This window comes from Podarcis melisellensis, assembly GCF_964234715.1.
Source record: "Podarcis melisellensis genome assembly, chromosome: 2".
In the NCBI taxonomy this organism is placed as follows: Eukaryota; Metazoa; Chordata; class Lepidosauria; order Squamata; family Lacertidae; genus Podarcis; species Podarcis melisellensis.
Window position 1 is genome coordinate 13,610,976 of NC_138529.1, and position 21,079 is coordinate 13,632,054.

Sequence of the window (21,079 nt, forward strand, 5' to 3'; positions counted from 1 at the left end):
GAGCAGGGACCGAGCAACGGGAGCTCACCTCGTTGCGGGGATTCGAACCGGCGACCTTCTGATCGACAAGTCCTAGGTTTAACCCACAGCGCCACCCGTGTCCTGTGTAATTCTGTAGAGGACAACTAATGAAGGTGTTCTGTTATTTAGGAGTTTTTAGGCTTCCTTCTAGGTAGGGGGTACATGAGGAGTTGTGCAAAGGATACAACAGCTTGGCTCGTTTGCACTTCAAGCAATTGCCCTTGCATGCAGAACAGGTGGGGTTTTCACTGGGGAACTTAAAGCAGAATCTCCTATTATAAGGATGAGTTTTGTCCTTAGGGACTTTGTCATGTACTACACTTACACAAACACACCCATCCCATAACTTAAGAGGTCCAGGCTTCCTTGCATTAACACACACACACAGAGAGAGAGAGAGAAACCACTGTTCCATCAAACCTGAAATTTTGGTGTAGAGGCTTTTGGTAACCAGTTGCCTTTTTTAATGCCAACTTAAATATTAATGAATGTGGCAGGACACTGATAGCTGACATCAGGGATTGGACCAACTGCCATTGGACCCAGCCAGGAAGGCTGACAGGAATGATGGGAGTTGTAGTCCAGCAACAGCTGCTGGTTCTCTATCCTTGGATTACAGAAATAGCTTGCTGGGGAAACTCAGCTCCAAAACATGAAAGGCCCCCATTGCATATCAGCGGCTCTCTAAGTAAGCTGCAGTCCTTCAAATAATTCTCGCTCACATTGCATTCCCAGGTGGCAATAGGTCCAGTCTCTCTCGAGCAAACTAGTGCTCTTTAGAAAGCACAAGGAGTTTTCAACATGTTGATTGCAGCGACTAAGCACAACTTTCTTCCTTTCATCCAAGCCATAAAGGCTAGGTAAAGGCACTGTCGCCTTTAGTTTGGCACCCTGTTTTGTTGCCACACAAAAACATGGGGACAATAAGCTGTTCCTTCTGTTCTCTCCTACTGAGTTCTTTCTCCAGCTCCTGCGGACAGGAAGATGGAGCAAATCTGTAGCCCCTCTTAAAGAGTTAAGAGGAAAGGTGCAATCGTGCTTGAAGCCTTCGATCCATCTTGCGTTCTGGAGTTTCCTGCTGAAGGATGTTACCCGTCCAAATGGAAACTGATCTGCCCTTCAAAGAGAGCGATGCAGACCATGAGTACTCCACCAGTGAGGAACCCCAGGTTCTGGAGAAGGAAGTGGGCAAGGGAGCCCGTCTTGCCCCTGCTAGAGCTCCTCTGCAGCATTTCAGGTAGCTAGAGAGAGGGCGAGAAAAACAAAACAAAAGGCCATTATGTCTTTGGGAGCAGCTGTTACGGCAGCTTGCAGTTAAGCCAGAAAAGCTGTTCTCCTTGAAGAGACAATAACAGCGATGCTTAGTGCAGTGTTTCCCAACCTTTTTTGGGCAAAGGCACACTTGTTTCATGAAAAAAATCTCGAGGCACACCACCATGCCAGATGGGGAAAGGTCACTTTTTACTTATGTAAAAAAAAATAAAAAAATAGTAACAGCATAGAAGGTAGAGAAGGTAGGACTCGAACCAGTGGATTCACGTTACAATAAAGATTTTGACTAAACATGGGAAAGAACTTTCTGCTGGTAAGGGCTGTTCAACAGGGGAATGGTCTCCCTCGGGAGGTTTTTCCCTTCTTGGAGGTTTTTAAGCAGAGGTGGGATGTCTGTCTGCCATGGATGCTATGGCTGAGATTCCTGCACTGCAGGGGTTGTACAGTACTGGATAGCCCTGGGGATCCCTTCCAACTCTACGATTCTATTAGGATCCCTTTTATAAAAGAGAGAACTTTAATGGCACGGCCATTATTTATTTCGGCTTCTCCCAACGGAGCCACGAAGGATCAGAAAAGCTGAAGAAGAGACCCTTCCTCAGAGGAGGCGGGAGACCACCGGACCCGCCGAGGAGGGGAATCCGGCCGCCTTTCCCTCCAGAGCTTCGCCTTTTGCCCCGGCCAAGTTGCGCCGAGGGCGCCTTGCGGGCTCTGCGTGGCTTCAGGCGGAGCCTAGGAGCCACTTCCCAGCCTGGAGGGCAGGCTGTGCGCGGACCCCGCCACTCTCGGGGCGCGACCCAGACCCGGCTGCCTTCCACGGCCAGCAGAGGTAGGCCGCCGGCTTCTAACCCGGCGGAACTGGGGCGTCCCGGGCGCAGCGCCGCGCTCCCCGCTCCTCCCGCCCCCTTCTCCCGGGTGCCCCCTCCCTCCTTTGTTCTCCGGAGCCCCGCCTCCCCCTCTGCCCCAGCTCGCCTATTGGCTCACGCAGCCGCCACTCAGGTGGGGGCCCGCTTTGGCCCCGCTCCCCGGCCGCCGAGAGAGAGTGGGAGCGTGCGGGGCGGGGCTGGGCGGCCGGGCGTCTCCTTCCCTGCACTGCTTCGGCCGCGTCTGCAGCCGCCGCGGGACCAGGCGGGAGGCTAGTCATGCCCAGACACTGCCAGCCGCTCGGAAGGAGCCGTCGCTCCGCCGGGCAGCGCCTGCCTGCGCGCCCCTCACTCCCTGCGCAGAGGATGGCGGGGGCGCCGGGCGCAAGGCAGCGCCGGGGCTGCTGGGCAAGCGGCAGATGCTGATGCAGTTTGGGGAATTCCTGTCACAGGGAGCAAGGCAGAAGCGGATGACGGGGCACGTTCCCCGGGGGAGCGGGGCCGGAGGATTAGCCCGACTCGCCCGCCTCCCTCCCATGGCACACTAGGCAACGTCCGGCGGCACACTAGTGTGCCGCGGAACACCGGTTGGGAAACACTGGCTTAGTGGATGCTTAGCAAAGATATCTTCAGTGCTAAAAGCCAGGATAAAGAGGTGTGTCTTCATCACTCCACAAAAGCTGTATAATAAAATTGCAAGAGAGGGGTATCCACAAATGAGGGGCTGCCACAGAGAAGGCCCTCTCCTTGGTCGCACACACATACACACACACACCCGAGCTCCTGAGGGTGGTGGAACAACCAAGAGGCCCAGGTAAAGGGACCCCTGACGGTTAGGTCCCGTTGCGGACGACACTGGGGTTGCGGCACTCATCTCGCTCTATAGGCCAAGGGAGCTGGCGTACAGCTTCCAGGTCATGTGGCCAGCATGACTAAGCCACTTATGGCAAACCAGAGCAGCGCAATGGAAACGCCGTTTACCTTCTTGCCAGAGCGGTACCTATTTATCTGCTTGCACTTTGGGCTTTCAAACTGCTAGGTTGGCAGGAGCAGGGACTGAGCAACGGGAGCTCACCCCGTCACGGGGATTCGAACCGCCGACCTTCTGATCAGCAAGCCCTAGGCTCTGTGGTTTAACCCACAGCGCCACCTGTGTCCCGAGGCCCAGGTAGGGAATAACTAAACCCTGGGTCCCCAAAAGATTAATGTCATGCTAACAGGAGAAGTTTGCAAAGAGGCGGCTGTCCTTACCATGTCCACCAGTGCCACATACAGGAAAATACCAGCCGTGATGGCAAAAATCCAGGGCGTGACTTGCGTGGTGCTCCGACTAATGAGCGTCCCTACTACTGTGCCCAAGTAAGCCAGGAAAGCAGACAGCAGGTTGAAGAGGAACACCCGTCGGACTGGCATGCCAGCCTGCAGCAGGACAGCACAATCCCCTGCCAAAGAAAAGAGGAGTTAAGAGTGCAATGGACACATCTTCACAGAGGCACCATAACTAACTCAAAGCCAAGCAATGTCTCTAAAACCAGTGATCCCCAAATCCACCTTCCCCCCACCCCAATGGACCACTTGCAAATTGTGGGTGACTTGAAGCTTTTTCTGCCTCTTTGGGTAATTGTAATGTGCCATGCATATGCTGTATTTTAATTGACTCTGGGGTTGTGGCGCTCATCTTGCTTTATTGGCTGAGGGAGCCGACGTACAGCTTCCGGGTCATGTGGCCAGCATGACTAAGCCGCTTCTGGCGAACCAGAGCAGCGCACGGAAACGCCGTTTACCTTCCCGCTGGAGCGGTACCTATTTATCTACTTGCACTTTGAGGTGCTTTCGAACTGCTAAGTTGGCAGGAGCAGGGACCGAGCAACGGGAGCTCACCCCGTCGTGGGGATTTGAACCGCCAACCTTCTGATTGGCAAGTCTGTGGTTTAACCCACAGCGCCACCCGCTGTGACAAAGGACAGCTGGACATATGAAGGGCCCCATTACCTTCAGTAGCTTAGGGCCTCATCAAAGCTAAATCCAGCCCTGCCTGTAACCACAGCATCAGGTAACATGGGTGGGACCCACAAACCCAGAATGGCATGGGTTCAACAGAAGGGCAGGAGCAACCACAACACCAGAGCAGATCCAAGTAAAGGGGTGGAGTCTTCCTTGGACACCGGACAGGAGGATATGATAGGATTAACTGATATCATCAGCATCATCTTCCATCATCAGAAGCGCAGGACCATAGGAAAAGATTTGTTGGATCAAATCCACCAATGGCCAAGCCTACAGCCACGACATGAGAGTGGAGATTTGCACCCAAGGTGTGTGAATGACATTTAAAAATGCACACACACAAACTGAGCCCCAAATCTTTAAAATATTAAATAGTAAAACAAAGCAGATTTAAAAGTAAGAGAGCTCTGGAAAGCCTGAAGAATAAAGCTGGGGATCTTCCTTACCAAGTTCATGGGGCAGTTCGTGGCAAAATACTGCCACCGTAGTGCTTAAACCGCTGGAGATTCCATCAGAGAAAGCAGCTCCTAGGAGAAAAGGGTTACAAAGGTAAGTGAACCTAAAAGAGGCGTTTCCTCTCCCCTCTCTCCAGCTGGATTGGCTCAAGTCATCTGAACTAGTTTGTCTTCACTCGAGTGGGAAGACAGGTGAACAAACGCCAGTGTATTGGAAGAAGCAAAGATCACCAGTGTTGAAGCAATTATTCTTCAACATCAACCGTTGGACTGGTCATGTTGTTCGGATACCTGATTATCGTCTTCCAAAGCAACTACTCCATTCCGAACTTAAAAATGGAAAGCATAATGCTGGTGGTCAACAAAAGAGGTTTAAAGACCGCCTCAAGGCAAATATAAAAAAATGTAGTGTAAACACTGACAACTGGGAAACACTGGCCTGTGAGTGCTCCAATTGGAGAAGAGCCTTTACCGAAGGAGTCATGGGCTTTCTAGAGGCTCAAAGTCAGGACAAAGGAAGAAATGCGCTAAGAGGAAGTCATGTTTCGCAAACCCTCACTGTGATCAACTCCCGTCCGGAAACCTATGTGGAAGGATGTGTGGATCCAGAATTGGCCTCCACAGTCATTTACGGACTCACTGTTAAAACCGTGTTCATGGAAGACACGTCTTTCTTGGCTTTGAGTGATCGCCAAGGAAGAAGAAAGAAGGTTGGGCGATTACGTTCAATCATCTGGAATTTAAGTGGGAAGCTTCCGTGATTCTGTGACAGAGGTCTAACACAAGCCTTTCTGGAACTGAAGGCTGGAGAGAACCAGTGGTGATAGCCAGTACCCATGGGGGGAGGAGGGAGGGGTGCTGAGAGGTCAATAGTAGTTGGAGACACAGCCAATGATGGACAGAGCCAGCTCATTATAGTTTTATGCCCTCCTCCCTGCTGAGTAGTACAAGGGCAACACCTGACACTACAGACGAGGAAGACTACAGCCCATTACATGTGAAGCTCGCAACTCTCATTATGCCATTTCAGATCCTTTTAAAAGCTTCCATTGGTGCAGCAAGCATATCTAGACATGTAAATGAAAATAAGGGAAACCAATTTTGTTTTTATTCGCACATTAATGATTATTTTAAATTGTTCTTTGTATGCTGCTTAAAGGTAAAGGTAAAGGGACCCCTGACCATTAGGTCCAATCGTGGCCGACTCTGGGGTTGCGGCACTCATCTCGCTTTATTGGCCGAGGGAGCTGGCATGCAGCTTCCAGGTCATGTGGCAGCATGACTAAGCCGCTTCTGGCGAACCATTGCAGCGCATGGAAACGCCGTTTACCTTCCTGCCAGAGCGGTACCTATTTATCTACTTGCACTGGCGTGCTTTCAAACTAGGTTGGCAGGAGCAGGGACCGAGCAACGGGGGCTTGTCACGGGGATTCGAACCGCTGACCTTCTGATCGGCAAGTCCTAGGCTCTGTGGTTTAACCCACAGCGCCACCCTGTATGCTGCTTAGGGATTTCTTTATTAAGTGGTTTATAAACTCAAATAAATAAATGGAAGTAATTTCTCTCAACCTCTTAAAAATAATTTTCTGGTTCCAGCCTAACTTTTGTAGGATTGTGCCCTGCCATTATTATTATTATTATTATTATTATTATTATTATTATTATTATTATTATTTGCTGCTTCTGGCACAAGCAGAAACCTAGCCCCGGCTCAAAGCCACTCACCGATGGCCAGTCCATCTGTGAAGTTGTGTATCCCATCCCCTAGAATAACCATCCAAGCGATGTCAGCTATCCCAGCCTTGAGGGCTCCAGCTGGACTGTGGGAATGTCCGTGAGCATGGTGCTGATGGAGCTCTTCTTCCTGCCTCTCTGAGCTTCCTCCACACTCTTCTGAGCTGCGAATTTGGACAGAGCAGTCCTGGACTTCCCTGTAGAGGCTGTCAGCTCCTCCTTCTGCCACCGTCAGGCTCTGGGATTCAGCACCTGACACCCAAACCAAGCAGGGAAATATCAGATCCCCTTGCCCAATCCCACCCTCACCCTGGCATGATAAAACATGATAAAACATCAAACATTTAAAACTCCCCCAGGGCTGCCTTCAGATGTCTTCTAAAAGTCAGATAGTTGTTTATTTCCTTGACATCTGATGGGAGGGCATTCCACAGGGTGGGTGCCATTACCGAGAAAGCCCTCTGCCTGGTTCCCTGTAACCTCACTTCTCGCAGTGAGGGAACCGCCAGTGAGCTGGACCTCAGTGTCCAGGCTGAACAATGGGGGTGGAGATGCTCCTTCAGGTATACTGGGCCAAGGTCACTTAAGCAACATGTGTTCAGTTTCTGTTAATTGATTCTCATGGGAAACTTGCAGATTCTGGCTTCAAACAATTAACTCAAGGCAGTGTCAATTTACTCTTGGCAGAAAGCCCAGGTCAGCTTGACCTAGAAACTGCTTACTCTGATTGGTTAACGACCAGCATTCAACTCTTAACTAGGGATTGCTAGCTCAGTTTGATGTGAGGTGTGTTAGGAGTAGAAGTGCTGTGTATGGTTTTGAGAGAGAGAGAAAGAGAGGATTTATTTTGCTTTTATTTGTATGCAGAAACTCTGCTGGTTTTATTTTCTCCTTTTTAATAAATCCTGTAAATAGTTATTCTGAGTCTAGCTGACTAGTCATTACTGCCGCAACTAGCTTCTTCGCTGTGCAGGAAAACTCTGCTACGTTTGGGCTAAAGCCAATAGGGCTATGCCTGACACTTCAAAGTTCCAAGAACATGTTCCCTATACCGCCTGGGCTGGGTTAAGGGCTAAAGTATAGTATATTGCTGGGGGAAACAGTAACAGCAGTGAGGTTGGACAACGGTCACTGGGACAACTGCCCCACCTGCCCAATAGATGGGCAGATCTTGGTTGAAGGAAAAGCATTAGAGAAAACAAGTTCCTTCCAACCTAATGCCTAGCTGTGTTTTAATTCCACAAAGTGTGCATGGCTTGCAGCCATCACACATGAATCCTTCTGTAGGGGGACAACAAAACTTTTCACAGTTAAGAGCACAGAAGAAAACCATGATGCTAATAAAACCCTAAAGCAGACTGTGTGACTCACCATGAGATGTCCTCAAACCAGCAGTGCTGTTGTCACCCACCTCAGCTGGAGATGGTTCAAGCGGCTTTCTGGTGGCGCCCTTTTACAGAAAGAAAGCAAAACTGATGACTAAGCAGCACTAAGCTGAGGTTGTCATGAGAAGCCCAGCCTACTGATGCTGCAATATTTTGTCTCCCCCTAGAGGTGTTGGGTGGTACAGTATAGCAGTGGTGTCTCCCTCTGGTGGTGGGCAGAAAACATGACATTATGTGGAGCAGAAGGTTTCTCCAGTAAATGTGTGTGGTTGTTGCTTTAAAACAACCACTGCCACAGAGATTTAGCACACCTGGCGCCAACAGGCCAAATGGTGACCTTGCTAATTATGGGTGACCTTGCTAATTATCATCCAAAGAGCAGAAGTGAAGCTCACAGGTTTAGCATGGGTGGTTCAGTCCAAAACACGGGCCACACCATAAACCACACACTTAAAACACACAGTATTAGCTGTTTCTTCCTCCTCTTTTTTTGGTTCGGTCATGGGAGAAGCTTCTGACTGGTTGGACATAGCTTAGGCTGCATGGCATTGTTATAATTATTCTAAGGTCCCAAATATAAAACAAAACGTTCATAAAAGTACAAGGCAAAGACATACATAACTATATAAACCACGTGTCTAAAATTGTACAGGAGAGCAATCCTGAAGCCATTTTGACTCTCCCAAATTGACCTCAAATATTCCTCTGCAGTAAGGGAGGCAAATGGGGAAAGCCTTCCCATTGTCTTTTCACTTACAAATCCTGTCTTAAAGGGTGTATTTGTGTATGAATAGGGTGAGCCTGAGACCTGGATTCAGGAACTAAAGTATTAACCATCACAAAAGAACGGCCAGGCTGCCCAGGTAAAGCAATCAGTGACCATTAACAGATATCCTGGCAGACAGGATTTCTGCTGTAGACTGCCTCCTTCTGTGATGTATGTAGGATGGGGGGTGGTCTTGGGCTATAGGGAGACGTGGGTGGCGCTGTGGGTTAAACCACAGAGCCTAGGACTTGTCGATCAGAAGGTCGGGGGTTCGAATCCCCGCAACAGGGTGAGCTCCTGTTGCTTGGTCCCTACTCCTGCCAACCTAGCAGTTTGAAAGCATGTCAAAGTGCAAGTAGATAAATAGGTACCGCTCCGGCGGGAAGGTAAACGGCGTTTCCGTGCCCTGCTCTGGTTCGCCAGAAGCGGCTTAGTCATGCTGGCCACATGACCCAGAAGCTGTCTGCGGACAAATGCCAGCTCCCTCCGCCTATAGAGCGAGATGAGCATGCAACCCCAGTGTCATCCGCGACTGGACCTTAAAGTCAGGAGTACCCTTGGACTACCGGGTGGGCAATTTCAAAAGTTTATATAAGGGCGTGTGCACGATTGTTCTGGGTTCCTCCTCCCCTCCTGCGTGTGGTGACTGAGGACCTTGTGGCAGGGTTACTAGCCAATTTGCTTCTCAATATTCTCTGGTTGGCCTCTGTTATTTCTCCTAGCAATAGGGAACCAACTTAAAGACTCTATACGGGCTACCTCATAAGGGAAAGGAGTCATTTTTTCTTATAACAGCATAAAGGGATCCTTTTACAGACCCACGTGGAAGTAGGATTTTTGCCTGGGACATTAAGGAAGATGATGGGGAGAACTAAGTTGACTGGCAGGGGCGGGATCACTTTCTTGAAATCTCCTGGCCAGCCTATCAGGTTGCCCAGGCCACTGGCAGGCCACTCCATCTCTTTACCTTTTTGACTTGAATCCTCTTGAGCGTTCCCATGAGATTCTCAATGAGGAACAGTAGGTAAATACCGCCCAGAACGCAGAGGCCCTTCAGGACTGCGTCTTCCGCCAAGGTCATTGGTTCTTGTTTTGGTGACAGAAGTCCATGGGGCCTGGCCTGTGCCTGAATGAAAACAATTCTTTTGAGCGGAGAAAGGGAGAATTCAGAAAATAAACAGTCAAGTACAGGCAATGTATGAAAACCCTCAAGGCCTTCCGAGAAAGGACCACTCCCTCCAACCACTAACAGATTCGGTTTGCAGACATCCAATTTGTCCTCGTCTCCTGGGTTTGGGCTGACAGGGAAATGCATGAGATGAAGAACAAGGGAGTGCTGGAGATAAGAAGGCAAGAAGAGCCTTGCTGGATCAAACCAAAGGCCCATCTAATCCAGTATCCTGTTCTCACGGTGGCCTCCCAGATGCCCGAGGAATATTACAGGGCATGACAGTTGTATTGGGATGCTTTGACTAAACTGGCAGCGTATTCGTGTAAGGGAATGACAGACTTCTTCTTTGGCAATCACTCGTAGCCGAGTAAGATTGTCTTCCAGTCCAAAAGTGACTGTGGAGGCCAATTCTGGATCTACATGTCCTTCCACAGTGGGGATATTGGTTTCCAGGTGTAAGTTCACTGGCATTGGGAAACAGAAACGCAAGATGCTCCCCTTTGGCATTGTCCGAGCACCCCAGGTTTCATCATGATATGGAGAAGGTTGGGGTACATCTCTCCCACCTCGTCTTCCTCCACAGGAGACCCCAAAGAGAAATCATACCACAAAGATTTGGGGGAGAGTGTTGGTGAAGTGTACACAGGTTCCCACAAGGTAAGACACAGTGATAACAGCAAGAACCTTTATTGAACTACATAACCAGGAAATGGGCAAAGCAACTGCTTATATACATTTCTGAAAGCCTGGGCCACTCCCACTCGCAACATGATTGGCTGTCTAAACTTCCAAGCTGCGAATCACGACACAGAGTTCAAGGGCCAATGGCAGTGGCCCAAATCCTGAAATATTCTGTGATTGGACACCATGTATCGAATCAGAACACAGGAGCTCAGAATCCTTAATCCAGACTCAAGCTCAGGCAAACACAGACCACTGAATACATAACAGTTGGTACATACGTGCGGCCAGAGATGCAGCAGTGCATCCCCACACAACGTCCCCACAGCCAAGGCCACCAGGAAAGCGAGAAGGAAATGGAAGAGCTCGCGGTTGAAGAGAGGAACGAGAACTATGGCCAGGGCAGATGGCAAGCTAGTCAGGGTGATAGCCAAACATCCCCAGCCCAGACCTGTGGAGAACAAAGAAGATGAGCAAGATTGGACTAGGAACAAGAGAACTAAAACCAACAACCTGCTGGATCATACAGTAGGGGCCGAAGTCATGTCCCCATTTGCCCCACCTCTCCACATGTTCCAAAGGACTTTCATGCCACTTCTCCTGGAACCTGACAACTAATTATCTGCCACCTAAAACAATTAAGGGCCCCAGTTCTCTGTACACTATTGGCAATGTCAGGAGCCTAGAAATTCGGTATATAGAAGGGTAGCCAGCCTAGTCTCTTTAAGATGTTGATGGACAAGAGCTCCCATCAGCCCCCAGCAGTGGTGTAGCGTGGGGGGTGCAGAGGGGGCCGGCCGCACTGGGCGCAACATCTGGGGGGGCGCGCTCACCGCCTCCAGAGTCGCCGAAGAGCCTCGGGCGCAGGCTGTAGCAGAGCCCCATGTCTCGCGGAACCGACGAGCTGTGCGCGCGTCCGGGCTGAAGGCGTCTGACAGGCAGCGGCTCTCAGCGCTCGCCGTGGTCCCCGCGCGTCAGGGCCGCGGAGGGCGCGCCAGGCAGCCCCTCCTCACAGCCCTGCCCCCGCTGCTGCAGCAGCTGCTGGGCCATGTTGCATTTTCCTCGCCTCTCTGCCCTCCTCCTCCGGGCAAGCGGCGTCGTTTGGGCAGCAGCGCCAGCGGCAACTCGCCTCAGATCACCTGACACGGACCCGCCACCGTGGCTACCTTACTGTAAATACCCCAGCCCAGGCAGCAGCAAGAAGAAGCTGGCAGCGGCGGCAGGTTAGGGATTAGGGGGCGCAAATTACTTGCCTTGCCCCGGGTGCTGACAACCCACGCTACGCCACTGGCCCCCAGCCAGCATGACCAATATTCAGGGATGACTGATAGTCCAAAAACATCTTGGTGCTATGGTGATTACTTCCAGGTTGCAGGAATGGGCGTGGGGGATAGGAAACGCAGAAAATCTAGTTACTTTGAAGGTGAGAATCTAATTGTCTAGTGTTTAAGAAACACTGAATAAGAGGCTCCCCCAAACTGGAGCTCGAACATTAACTTGAAGCATCCTGAGAGCCAATACACTTGAAATTGTACTCAGTATCCACTGTGTACCCAGTTAGTCTGACGTCGCTTCCAGATTCTTGCTGTTATCAGGTAGGATTCAATCACATACTGCCAAATTGAGGTCACACAATGACAGTGGATTGGAAGGTCTTGCACATGAAACCTGCTTCCTCAGAAGGTCAGAGTTGTTGTTGTTTTACGATAACAAAAGTAATGGGGAAATCAACTGGGAAGTGCAGGATCGCACTTGCTTTGACATGTCATCTTTGCAAACCTATCAGGATGAACGCTCAGTAACAGGTCATCCCGAAGGGCCCTCGATGAAGATTCTGAGCTGTTCTTGAGACAACAGCATAGTACACACATTTTGTGGGGAGGGGTATTTTGGAATATATATATATTCCAAAGGTGGTGCTGTGGGTTAAACCACAGAGCCTAGGACTTGCAGATCAGAAGGTCAGCAGTTCAAATCCCCGCGACGGGGTGAGCTCCCGTCGCTCGGTCCCTGCTCCTGCCCACCTAGCAGTTCGAAAGCACGTCAAAGTGCAAGTAGATAAATAGGTACCGCTCCGGCGGGAAGGTAAACGGCGTTTCCATGCGCTGCTCTGGTTCGCCAGAAGCGGCTTAGTCAGGCTGGCCACATGACCCGGAAGCTGTACGCAGGCTCCCTCTGCCAATAAAGCGAGATGAGCACCGCAACCCCAGAGTCGGCCATGACTGGATCTAATGGTCAGGGGTCCCTTTACATATATATATATATATATATATATATATATATATATATATATATATATGTTGGATCAGACCCAAGATGTGGGTTTGCAAACCGAGAACTCCTTGGAAAGCCAATGACAATGGGAGACAAAATGGGAGAGGTGGTAACTGAAGGGCAGGTAGGGGTGAGGATCGAAGGACTGTAGTCAGCAGGGGAATAATGAATGAAAATTAAGGGCGCAAAACCAGTACTGGGGCTGATGCAGAAGGGTGAGGCTGGAGCTGGGAGTCAAGGCCCCTCCTGGGTCAGGGTACGAGGAAGACAGCTTGTGTTCCTTACCACTCCAGAGAGAACTTCCTGCCATGCCGAAAGCTACCTCATCGTAGTGCTGGATGCAAACGCGGCTGTCAATCTGGTAGAGCAAAGCAGGACACAGCAATGTGAACTGCTCTGGCGTGATTTTGGAGACCGAGTTCAGCCCAAAATTGACTAGCAGCTGTGATACGTTGAGACACTGAAGACAAAGAAGAAAAACAACTTTATTACAAGAATGATTAATTGTATGGGACGGGAGTACTGGACCCCCAACCAACGTTTAATTGACTGCCAGCATGGTTCTCGGTCATTAATTTGATTAAAGTTTTCATTTGCAGCACTAGATCAAGCGGAACTCAGAAATCTCGGCTGGGGTGGGGATGTCACCAGTTTTGGAAGGGGAATGAGTTGAAAAGTGACAGCATGAAGAATTGGGGGAAGGGGGCAATAGACAACAGCAACACCCATTGTTCTCTAGGAGATCTGGGTTAAAAAATGCAAAACAAGAACAAATACTCACCTGTATCGCACAACATGCCTAAAAACGCAGAGGTACGGTATCACATTCAGACATTCATAATTACAAATATATAATTATTTCTACAACTGCTTCCAGGAAATGTGCTATGTGTGAGGGGAATAATGGCCTAGTACAGATCTAGGTTCACGTTTAATCTCTCCCTTCTGCCATCCTTGCTGCTGATTTATACCAAACCCACACTTCCCCCCTTGGTGCTATCCATCTTGCTTGTTGCAATCAAACCGTTGCCACAAGTCACCAAAGATTCTGCCTTTGTTCATAGCTGTCAACTTACAGATTTGAAAATAAGGGACCGGCAGCCTCGAAAATAAGGGATCAGCAGTCAAAATAGGGGATTTTCCAAGCACAGGTATGTTCAACTTCCGAGCCTCTCCGAGGCAAAGGCAGAAAGCCCTGCCAGCAGCCAAACGAAGCCTCAAGTGGTGGTTCCCACAGCGCAGCAACCCGGCAAAGGGGATGCAGCAAGGAAAACCACCGTCACCTCTCCGCTGGGAAGCACTGAGCAAAGGCAAGTTCCCAGGCAACGCGGCCAATTTGATCAGCACAAGGCATGCAAGCTCCACCCCCCAGTCGTTCTTAGACTCCTTATTGGGTGAGCAACACAGCCAAGCAACACACTTGGAGCCTCCCTCCTCCCTGGCCGGCAGGGAGGGAAGGAGGGAGAGGAGCTGCTTCCTTTGAAACCCGGGAAATTTAAGGGACATCATCAATAAGGGACAGCAGCGGGACACGGCGCTGGGATAAGGAACTTTCCTGCCAAATAAGGGACGCTTGACAGCTATGGTCTTTGTTCCTCATCGTCCCTCGGGTGGGACAGGGTGCTACCTGAGGGTCTTTTAGACACCAGCTTAAAACATGACTCCTCGTCCAAAGTGTTTGGCCCTGGAGTGAATTTGCTCACCTGAGAAGAAACACGGTTTTATGCATTGTTTTACACTCTGTTCTGCATGTCGTTACCTGCCCTGGGATCTCTGGATTAAGGGTGGGATATAAGCAGCTTAAGGAAAACAAATAAACAAAATGCCCAAGATGACTGCATGGTCACGTGATTGCTTCAGCAGATGCTCTTCCCACCGTGTTACTCATATCTACTGTCATCATCACAAGGCTGAAGGAGGCTGGTTTGAGCAAGGAATGGCAATGGCACACTAAACCTGAGCTGGGTATACAGTGGTACCTCGCGTTACATACGCTTCAGGTTACATACACTTCAGGTTACAGACTCCGCTAAACTAGAAATAGTGCTTCAGGTTAAGAACTTTGCTTCAGGATGAGAACAGAAATCATGCTCTGGCGGCACGGCGGCAGCGGGAGGCCCCATTAGCTAAAGTGGTGCTTCAGGTTAAGAACAGTTTCAGGTTAAGAACCAACCTCCTTAACCCGAGGTACCACTGTACAAGAAAGCCAGAATGCTGTCAATGAACTAGTCCTCTCCCCACCTTCCACTAAACTTAGGGATGAGAGTTAATAGTAATGGAGCTATTTTGTGAAGTCGTTCAGGACCACAGGCCACTACTTTTTCCTACAACTTTAGGATTAAAGAGGGCAGGGTTTCTGGGCACCTCCTTATTGGCACAGAAATCAACCACTCCTCTTCCTGTCCTCCAATATAGTGGTACCTCTGGTTACGAACTTAATTCGTTCTGGATGTTATGTACTTAAGTTCTCACCCTGGGCCAGCGGGGGATACTGTACATAGTTATGCAAATAAGGGATCGAAAGTGACGTTCAGTGATTGGATAGTTTTAGAAAATTGTTCCAGTTGCGTTGTACTGGAGCTCTATATAAGCAGGCTGACTGAACCCTTCAGTTCAGTTCTGTCCTGGCCTGTGAATAAACAAGGGCTGTTTGAAGAATCGCTGTGTCGTCTGATATGTTCACCCACAACTTAACACCGGAGGTCCATTCTTAACCCAAAACCGTTCTTAACCTGAGGCACCACTTTAGCTAATGGGGCCTCCTGCTGTAACCAGTGCGCAATTTCCATTCTTACCCTGAGGTAAAGTTCTTAACCCGAGGCACAACTTCCAGGTGAGCGGAGTCTGTAACCCAAAGTGTTTGTAACCTGAGGTGTTTGTAACCCGAGGTACCCCTGTATATCCAGTGTGCTCCCTGCAGTAAGGGAATAATGGGCAATGAAACACCAGGTCACCTCACACTTACATCTTCATGCAGGTGATTGTAGACAGAGTGATCCAAAGCAATAACTCTCTCTAGAAGATTTAGGCCAGAGTGGCCCTGGGAAGGTTTGGAAAGGTCTTCTTTGGCACCCCCAGGCTGCTCTGGGGTTTGCCAAAAGGTAGGCTTGGTGACAGGTCTGACGTCATGGAGTGCAGGATGAACAGGTGTTTGAGTGGCATGGCCCGACTGAGGGATTCCAGGCCTGCAGAAAATGCAAAAATCATCATCAGAGAAGAATAACATTTATGCTTTAGGTTACAACTGCGATTCAGTTAGACCAACGAAATTCCCCTGACTTCAAAGTGCTGCAATTTAGGAAGGATGCCTTGTTAACAACCAGTTTTAAAGTCTAATCTCTACCACTTTTCCTCTTTCAAACGTTATCTACCTCCTTCAGATTTAATGAGCAATTCTGACTATTTTTACCGACAATGCTAAAATATTTTGAGATTTCATTAAGCACGGCCAATTGAGCCGAATTAATATTTTGCAATAGCTAAGCCAGCCAGCAAGATCACAGCATCCTGGCAAAACAAGCCTGTGAAATCTGTTTGAACAGCATGCATGCTGCCGTTGCCAAGTGAAAAACAACGGGATCAGATCTTCCGGCAAGATTTTAGCTTTGTTGCAAGCAAATGAGATAAGCAAGACAAGTATTGCAAGATGTTTACTGCCCATAAAGATCTTACCTTGAATCTCCTCTGCAGTTGCGAAGGAAGCACGTAACCACTGACTTTTGCCGGGCAACTGTACTTAACAGAGAGTGCTATGCTCAGTAATTAAGAAATAAGCTTTTCCGCAAGGTGGGTGTGGGGAACCTGTGGTGCTTGGGAGTCCTAGTCTAGTGACCTCAGGAGGAACGCAGGTTCCCCGCCAGAAAGCCAAAGAAAATATTTCCAAGGTTGTTAAGTTGTGGGTGAACATATCAGACGACACAGTGATTCTCCAAACAGCTCTTGTTTATTCACAGGCCAGAACAGAACTGAACTGAAGGGTTCAGCCAGCCTGCTTATATAGAGCTCCAGTACAACGCAACTGTAACAACTTTCTGTAACTATCCAATGAACGTCTCTTTCGATCCCTTATTTGCATATGTGGACCCGAACTATCTACAGTATCCCCCTGCTGGCCCAGGGTGAGAACTTCAGTACATAACCAAGGTCAAAGCAGATTACCTGGTGGGGGTGGCGCTTTCTGCTTGAGTCTTGCCGAGGTGCTCCAGCGCCGAGTGCGAATGCAAGTGCTTGTTGTCTTGGACTTCCAGAATGTCCAGGTGGGACACATGGCCGTGGCCTAGCTCCTCATGTTCAATCTCCACCACCTGCACCTTCCCAAGCCCCAGGCTCAGCAGCAGGCGAGTGAGGCCTTCGAAGGACAAGGTGCCATTCTCGCCATACTGCCCAAAGAGCTGCTGCAGGTAGTAGCCCTGCTCTTGGGCAGCATCTTCAGGCAGGGCCCACGCAGCTCCATCCAAGAGCAAGTTGGGAGGATCGGCCAGCACCAAGCTACAGATGCCCTGCAGGCAGAGCACGACCACCCATGCTCTGGCCAGACGGAGCCTCAGGGTTCTCTGGTCCATCAACAGGGAGCTGCAATGCAAAGGACACTGCACTGAGCCAGGGAGCACGGGGGAGACATTTCCTCACAGTGCTGCAATTCTGAGAGAGACAGCCAGGCCTCTTGCCACCAAAGAGGTGCAGGCCCAGACCCTCTCCAAGTGTCGTTATTTCCTAGGGACAGTCCCAGATTTGCAGAAGGGGATAGCAAGGGTAAAGGTCCATATAGTAAAAGCCATGGTTTTCCCAGTAGTGATGTATGGAAGTGAGAGCTGGACCATAAAGAAGGCTGATCACCGAAGAATTGATGCTTTTGAATTATGGTGCTGGAGGAGACTCTTGAGAGTCCCATGGACTGCAAGAAGATCAAACCTATCCATTCTGAAGGAAATCAGGCCTGAGTGCTCACTGGAAGGACAGATTGTGAAGCTGAGGCTCCAATACTTTGGCCACCTCAGGAGAAGAGACGACTCCCTGGAAAAGACCCTGATGTTGGGAAAGATGGAGGGCGTATATAAATGCGTATATAATGGAGGGCGTATATAAATGTGTATATAAACGCGTGATTTCTATACTTATGTATGTGTTTGCCTTGTACATTTATGAACATTTAATTTATATTTGAGACCTTAGAATTCAAGTTCGGCATCAGAGATAAGCAACTATACAATCTTTAGAAGACATATGAAGCCAGCCCTGTATAAGGAAGGTTTTTTAAAAATGTTTAATATTTATTATTGTTTTTATATATGTTGCCCAGAGTGGCTGGGGTAACCCAGTCACATGGGTGGAGTATAAATAGTAAAAAAAAATTATGATGGAATAGAATGTCCTTATTTTCATTACAGAAAAGTTGGAGGGTATGGAACAATTGCCTTAGCATAGGCATAGGCAAACTCCAGCCCCCCCCCCAGAGGTTTCGGACTTCAATTCCCATCATCCGTGAGCACTGGTCTTGTTATCTAGGGATGATGGGAGTTGTAGTCCCAAACATATGGAGGGCCAGAGTTTGCCTATACCTTGGGTTAAAGACACTTCAGGTTGCGGTTTTTCAGGTTACCGACTGCTGAAACCTGGAAGTACCGGAACGGGTTACTTCCGGGTTTTGGCGGCCGCGCATGTGCAGAAGTGCTAAATTGCGCTTTGCGCATGCACAGAAGTGCCAAATCACATCCTGTGTGTGCGCAGACGAGCAGCTGTGGGTTGTGAACGCTGCAGGTTGTGAATGTGCATCCTGCACGGATCACATCTGCAACCCGAGCATCCACTGTACCTGCTAGCACCACACTGAATCCCTCTTATAATATTCAATTTTGTTCCTGTGGGAATGTTCCAGGATGCAACATCTGAAAACACCCACTAGGTTTTTTCTGCAATTGTCAGCCCTAGTTTGTTCCTGTGGGGTCTGTAAAGGCTTGGTGCGTCGATTAGCAAATACCTACAAGACTGTTCCATCTGTAACTAGAGAATGAAAGCTGTTCCTAGCTGCTGGAATCCTGTGTTTCCACGCTGTTACATCCCTCAGCCCCAATTATTGTGTTAATTATTAAAATGAAGCCTCATTAGAACTTTTATCCAGCTGTTCTTAGGTGGAGAGTCTTTCTTCTGACGGTTTCCCACACATGCTGAGATTCAATACTTACCAGAGGAAGAACTCAATTTCTGCAGTGAGCTAAAGGACATGTGCCAATCTGAGACAAAACAATATGCCTACCCCGAAACTTTTGCAGACACAAACAGAACAGAACTGATGGCAGTGTGGCATGGCATCTAATGGCCACAATACCATTACGAGCACAAACCATCATGAACGGACAATTATTTTTATTTATTAAATACCAGGGTTGTTCTGGTAGGGGGCAGGTTGACCATATCCAAACATCATCCTTCCTTACAATGAGAAGAACTTAAGAGATGCACAAGGCTGTTAAAAGCAGGGAGCTTCCCCTAAACTTGACTCTGTGTCTCTGTGCGTGTCCTAAGAGTGCCTGAAGGAGGTAGGAGTTTTATCTGCCTCCTCTCAAGCTGTGAGGTCAATCATCACTCTTTCCATAACAATCTGTTGTGATGCTCACTGGGGTATGTGTACGCTAGAGCCAAAAATAGATTAGCTTGGCAAAATTCTCTCCTGCGAATTCTGATAACAAATATTCTCTGGGTGTGTAAATATTTGACAGTCAGCATCGCCATTTGACTTCCGGAGGTTTTGCTGCAGTAAAAAAAAGGTAAAGGACCTCTGGACGGTTAAGTCCAGTCACAGGAGACTATGGGGTGCAGCACTCATCTTGCTATTCAGGCTGAGGGAGCCGGCATTTGTCCACAGACAGATTTCTGGGTCATGGGGCCAGCATGACTAAACCGCTTCTGCCGCAACGGGACACCATGACAGAAACCAGAGCGCACAGAAACACTGTTTACCTTCCCGCTGCTGTGGTACCTATTTATCTACTTGACCTGGCGTGCTTTTGAACTGCTAGGTTGGCAGGAGCCCGGACAGAGCAACGGGAGCTCACTCCGTCGTGGGGATTTGAACCGCCAACCTTCTGATCGGCAAGCCCAAGAGGCTCAGACCACAGTGCCACCCACATCCCCTTTGCTGCAGTAGCAGTCAATGACATCTGAGTGTCTAACACAAGGTCTTGGCCAGTATTTGCAGAATGCCAAAAGCTCCACAACACCATTAAGTAGATGTATTAAGTCATTAATTCCTTTAATCACTCAGCAAATGTATCCCTTGAATAGGTGAAAAGCTTTTACAAATAATAGCAAAACCATCCAATTTTGCCATTGAATTCTGAAATTTTGGATGACATTAAAAACTTAAAAGTTCCACTTTTATCCAGCATTCCATTCTACGGATATTGTTTTGAATGCAATGGCTCATCAGCCCTCTTAACAGGAAAAGTTTCTGTCACTTTTAACCGGATAGCTTTCTCCATCTTTCTGGGATCCTTTACTCCCATTGCAACTGGGAAAGCCGCCGTTATTTCCATTTTGCGAACGAGAGCCAAGGAGCAGGGAGGCAGGGAGAGACTTACTAAATCTCTGTGCACAAGGTGCTTGAAACCGGATTGAAACCAGTCACACAGGCAAGCTGTTCTATTGCTTCTCAAGTGGGGAGTTAGCAGGAAACGTAGGAGAATGAGAACGTGCAACATCGCCTTTCGAGTTTCCAGTCACCACATCATATATAGTCCCTCAGTAATCCTCACAGCATTCCTTGTCACCACCAACATAGCGGATTAGAGGCTGAGAGGCAGGAACCTGCTTTAGGCTACCAATGAAAAGTTCGTGGCAGAGAGGCAAGATTTTAACCGGAAACTTCCTACTTATGTAGAGCAGCTTAAGTCATTTGCAGAGCACATGCTGCACAGGCAAAAGGAACGGTGCCAGGGAAAGACTTGTGCAGAAATCTGGAGAGACACTCACTGAAGGCAATAGTGCGCTAAGTAGTCTGTTCCTATATGGGGTTTTTCCTTTTAATGACTCAGCATCCAATGTAGCACTAACCTTGTTAGCCTTTGCAATAGTTCCAGTCCAGAGATCTCACAAATCCCCTGGGAAGTTGCTGTGGAGCTAGGCAAGCAAATATCAAAGCAATAACTTTAAATATATGTATATATATATATGTACCTGCTCCCGTCACCGAGCTCCTTCCTGTCCGGAACACACTCTCAAAGCACCTTCCAGCCCTCAAATCTTCTGAGTTCCTGGGCAATGCAGCTTTAGGGCTGGTGTTATCCGCTTATTATTTCAAGTCGGGGCGGTTTTCCACAGCCACACCGAGCACTAATTGAGAACAGCACAGCTTCTAGCCCAAACAACCATCTCTGCAGCATTGAGGCTTTTATAGAGGCGATGATTTGATCTCCTCAAGCTGTTGATCAGCCTCAGTGGTGGGAAGGCATGTT

General features: G+C 48.9%; 1 protein-coding gene across 1 annotated transcript; it reads right to left on the reverse strand.

Annotated features, from left to right (window-relative positions):
• Nucleotides 1-447: 447 nt before the first annotated feature.
• SLC39A5 (solute carrier family 39 member 5) lies at nt 448-21,079 on the reverse strand. The gene is made up of 11 exons (XM_081899068.1): nt 20,802-21,079; nt 16,788-17,201; nt 15,595-15,814; nt 12,915-13,089; nt 10,637-10,806; nt 9,471-9,629; nt 7,724-7,802; nt 6,344-6,604; nt 4,610-4,690; nt 3,408-3,598; nt 448-1,262 (listed from the first exon to the last, which is right to left on the reverse strand). Exons 2-11 carry the CDS (start codon nt 17,189-17,191, stop codon nt 1,110-1,112), a joined length of 1,893 nt encoding a protein of 630 aa, XP_081755194.1. The 5' UTR covers nt 17,192-17,201; nt 20,802-21,079; the 3' UTR covers nt 448-1,109.

Coding starts and splice junctions, on each gene's coding strand:
- SLC39A5 (XM_081899068.1), bottom strand. CDS start 17,191: ATGGACCAGAGAACCCTGAGGCTCCGTCTGGCCAGAGCATGGGTGGTC. Junction 10,807..12,914: donor AGGAAGTTCTCTCTGGAGTG/GTAAGGAACACA, acceptor TGTTCTCCACAG/GTCTGGGCTGGGGATGTTTG. Junction 4,691..6,343: donor CACAGATGGACTGGCCATCG/GTGAGTGGCTTT, acceptor CTTTTCTCCTAG/GAGCTGCTTTCTCTGATGGA.